Source organism: Tupaia chinensis, unplaced genomic scaffold (genome assembly GCF_000334495.1).
Source record: "Tupaia chinensis unplaced genomic scaffold, TupChi_1.0 Scaffold139785_1, whole genome shotgun sequence".
Classification (NCBI taxonomy): Eukaryota; Metazoa; Chordata; class Mammalia; order Scandentia; family Tupaiidae; genus Tupaia; species Tupaia belangeri.
The window spans coordinates 205,183-208,825 of record NW_006199665.1 but is presented as its reverse complement, the minus strand read 5'-3'; the positions used below and the strand labels follow the sequence as shown (position 1 = coordinate 208,825).

Below are 3,643 nucleotides of genomic sequence, written 5' to 3'. Positions count from 1 at the left end.
TAGCGTAATGGCTATGTCATTGAACTCCCATGTAGTCGACCGTGGTTCAAGTCCCGGACCTGGTGACTTAAACCCACACTGGGTGCGTGTGCGTGCATGCCCAAGATCCCAGAAGGAGAATGGAGGAGAAGGGATTGCAGTGTGGCCATCCCCCCAGGCAGTGATTTCTCGCTTTCTGTCTCTCTGTCTCTCTTTGTCTTTCTGGTAAGTGCACGTGCCCTATAGCAAAAACCTCTCCAAAAAAAAAAGTTTGCAGCTGCATGTACATGCATTGTTCTACTCTGGAGCTCTGGTCTTTTTTCTGTTCCTTTATATATCTTTTAAGAATTAATTTATTTAACTTTGTTTATGTATTTATTTTAATTTGACCAGGGAGGGACAGAGGGAGAGAGAGGGAATGTGAGAAAGCAAATCATTAGGCCCAGGACTCAAACTGTGGCTACTGTGGCTGGCCATGTGGGAGTCCCACGCTCTTTAAGCACCCTGCCACCTGCCGGCCCCTTAAAAAATATTTTAAAAAATTTTCTATAGGGTGCATGGACTTGTCAGAAAAAGACAGACACACAGAAAGGGAAAGTGAGAAATCACCCCCTATGGGGCATGGCCACACCGCAATCCCTTCTCCTCCATTCTCTTCTTGGGATTTTTGTCATGCATGCACATGTACCCAGCATGTTTCTCACGCTGCTGGATCCAGGACTCAAACCATGCAACCACCTATGTGGGATCCAGCCACTTCAACCACTATGCCTCCAGCTGGCTCCATCTGCTTTTTTAATCTCTCTGTCTCTGTCTCTCTCTTTTTCTGTAGAACATGATACACTCACCAGGAAGAGAGAGAGAGAGAGGGAAAATGATAAACATTCCCCTTCCCAGGGGAGATGGCCATGATGCAATCCCTTCTCCATTCTCCTCTTGAGATTTTGGGCACATATGCACAGGTGCCTGACTTGATTCTCAAGTCACTGAGTCCAGGATTTGAACCACTCAGTCAGCCTTTTTTTTTTTTTTTTGGAGAGGTTTTTGCTATAGGGCGCGTGCGCTCGCCAGAAAGACAGAGAGAGAGACAGAGAGATAGAAAGGGAGAAATTACCCTCAGGGGGGATGGCCACACCGCAACCCCTTCTCCTTCATTCTCCTCTCAGGATCTTGGGCACGCACGCACACGCGCCCAGTGTGAGTTTAAGCCACTGGGTCTGGGACTCGAACCACGGTCAACTACATGGGAGTTCATTGTGCTAACTGCTGGTCCCTATTTGATTGTTTTTCTAAGTTTCCTCCCTGTACTGTGATTTTTTTTTTTTTTGAGAAGTTTTTGCTATAGGGCGCGTGCGCACACCAGACAGACAGAGAGAGACAGAGAGACAGAGAGACAGAAAGCAAGAAATCACCCCCCAGGGGGGATGGCCACATCGCAATCCCTTCTTCTCCATTCTCCTCTCGGGATCTTGGGCACGCACGCACACACGCCCGGCATGAGTTTTAAGCCACCAGGTCCAGGACGTGAACCGTGGTTGACTACGTGGGAGTCCAGTGACATAGCCACTATGCCAACGTGGCTATGTTCATACCTAAATATTGCCAAAAGGGAGCAGCAGATGACATAGCAGTTACGTCACTGGATTCCCACTTGGCCAACCGCAGTTGAAGTCCTAGACCCGATGGCTTGAAACTCACGCTGAGCACGTGTGCGTGCGTGCGTGCCCAATATCCCTGGAAAATGGAGGAGAAGGGATTGCGGCATGGCCATTCCCCTTGGGGGTGATTTCTCACTTTCCCTTTCTCTCGCTCTCTCTTTGGTGAGTGCACTCAACTTAAAGCAAAAACCTCTAAAAGAAAAAAATGTCTAGAACTTGCAGGTGGACATCTGCCCCATTTCACTCTTCCACTCCCAGGTTAGTGGGGGCCACCCCCCTGCCTCACCTCTGCCTTCTGGACAATGCTGCAAGTGAACATCCTCCATCAAGTCTCTTCGCTGACGTGCGTGAGAACTTCATTCAGACACAGGCCCAGGAGCGGGACTTCTGGGAGTCAGGGTAAGCATTCCCTAACTCGCCTGCTGGAATAGTTGAAATCCACATAAGCCTGACCAACTGTAGCATCATTCCTTCCTTTTTTTCCTCTTTCTTTCCTTCCTTTTACTTTTTTTTTTTTTGAACATCTCTTGCCATACTTGCAGCAATCTTATTCCTTGATATTTATCCAAAGGAGTTGGAAACTTATGTGCACCACATAAAACCTGTACACTGTTATTTGTAGCAGCTTTGTGCGTAATTGCCCAAACTCACAAGCAAGATGTCCTTCAGGAGGTGAATGGGTAAATAAATTGTAGTACATCAGACAATGGATATTACTCAGTGCTAAAAATAGATGAGTTATCAAGTCATAAAAGGCATGGAGGAAACTTAAGTGAATATTGCTGCATGAAAGATGCCAATCTGAAAAGGCTACATGCTATATGAATCCAACTGGAAAAGGCAAAACTTTGGATCAGTGTTTACTAGAGGTTGGGAAAGAAGGAGATATGGATAGCCAGAGTGCAGAGGATTTTTAGGGCAGTGAGACTATTCTATATGCTCATTTTTCCAACCCATAGAGACAACACCAAGAGTGAGCCCAATGCAAAGTATGGACCTTCGTTTGTAATTAACTTTCAGGGTAGTTGTGTCGTTTGTAATAAATGACTCTGGCCTCGCAAGGGATATTGCAAATGCAGTGGGTGAAGCACCTATGGAGGCAGGGAGCTCTGGGAAATCTCTGTACTTTCCTCTCAGTTTTGTCATAGGCCTAAAACTGCTCTAAAAACGTGAAAGTATTTAAAAACATTTTAAGAACCATACGAGGGGGAGCCAGCTGGGGGCATGGTGGTAAAGGCAGCTGGATTCCACATGATCAACTTTGTAATTCAAGTCCTGGACCCAGTGGCTTGAAAATCACACCAGGCACATATGCGTGCATGCCCAAAGTCCTAAGAGGAGAATGGAAGGCAAAAGGATTATGGCATGGCCATTCCCCCAGGAATGATTTCTCACTTTCTTGCTCTCTCTTTCTTGTCTCTCTCCAGCAAACCCAGCATGTGCCCTATAGCAAAAATACAAAACAAAAAACTAAACAAACAAAAAAGCATATAAGGAAACTTCTGAAATCATAATATTAATTGTAGAATCTCTCTTTTTTTTTTAAAGAATTACTTTATTTAACTTCATTTATTTATTTATTTTAATTTGACCAGAGAGAAACTGAGTGAAAGAAAGGAAAGTGAGAAAGCAAACTGCCAGGTCTGGGACTTAAACCTTTGTCCCCCATGTGGTTAAGTCCAAAGCTCCTAACCTCCATGCCACCTGCTGTCCCTATGCCTATGAGTTTTAACCTGGAGTAGTAACCACTACGCCACCTGCTGGCCCCACCACATTATTACCGCTGCTTTTGCAGATCAACTAATCCTGGCTTGGTCAGGTGGAGGAGCCACTTACCTATCCTCCCAGGTGGGGCTCACTAACGACCCAGTGCTCCCAGCCAATCAGTCTTCTTCCTCTTTCCCCCACCAGGTGTGACCGCCATGCTGGGGCCAAACTACACCTCTGTGTCTGAATTCACCCTCGTGGGCTTCTCCACGTTTCCGCAGCAGCTCCTGCCTGCCTTC

General features: G+C 46.3%; 1 protein-coding gene across 1 annotated transcript in view; it reads left to right on the top strand.

Annotated features, from left to right (window-relative positions):
- Window positions 1-3,556: 3,556 nt before the first annotated feature.
- The window catches only part of LOC102468407 (olfactory receptor 10H1-like), a 6,099-nt gene continuing 6,012 nt past the window's right edge, over window positions 3,557-3,643 (top strand). The window contains 1 exon segment of the mRNA XM_014593163.2: window positions 3,557-3,643. This exon segment is cut by the window's right edge and continues 18 nt beyond it. Within this exon segment, the coding sequence (XP_014448649.1) occupies window positions 3,560-3,643 (84 nt within the window). The 5' untranslated portion in view covers window positions 3,557-3,559.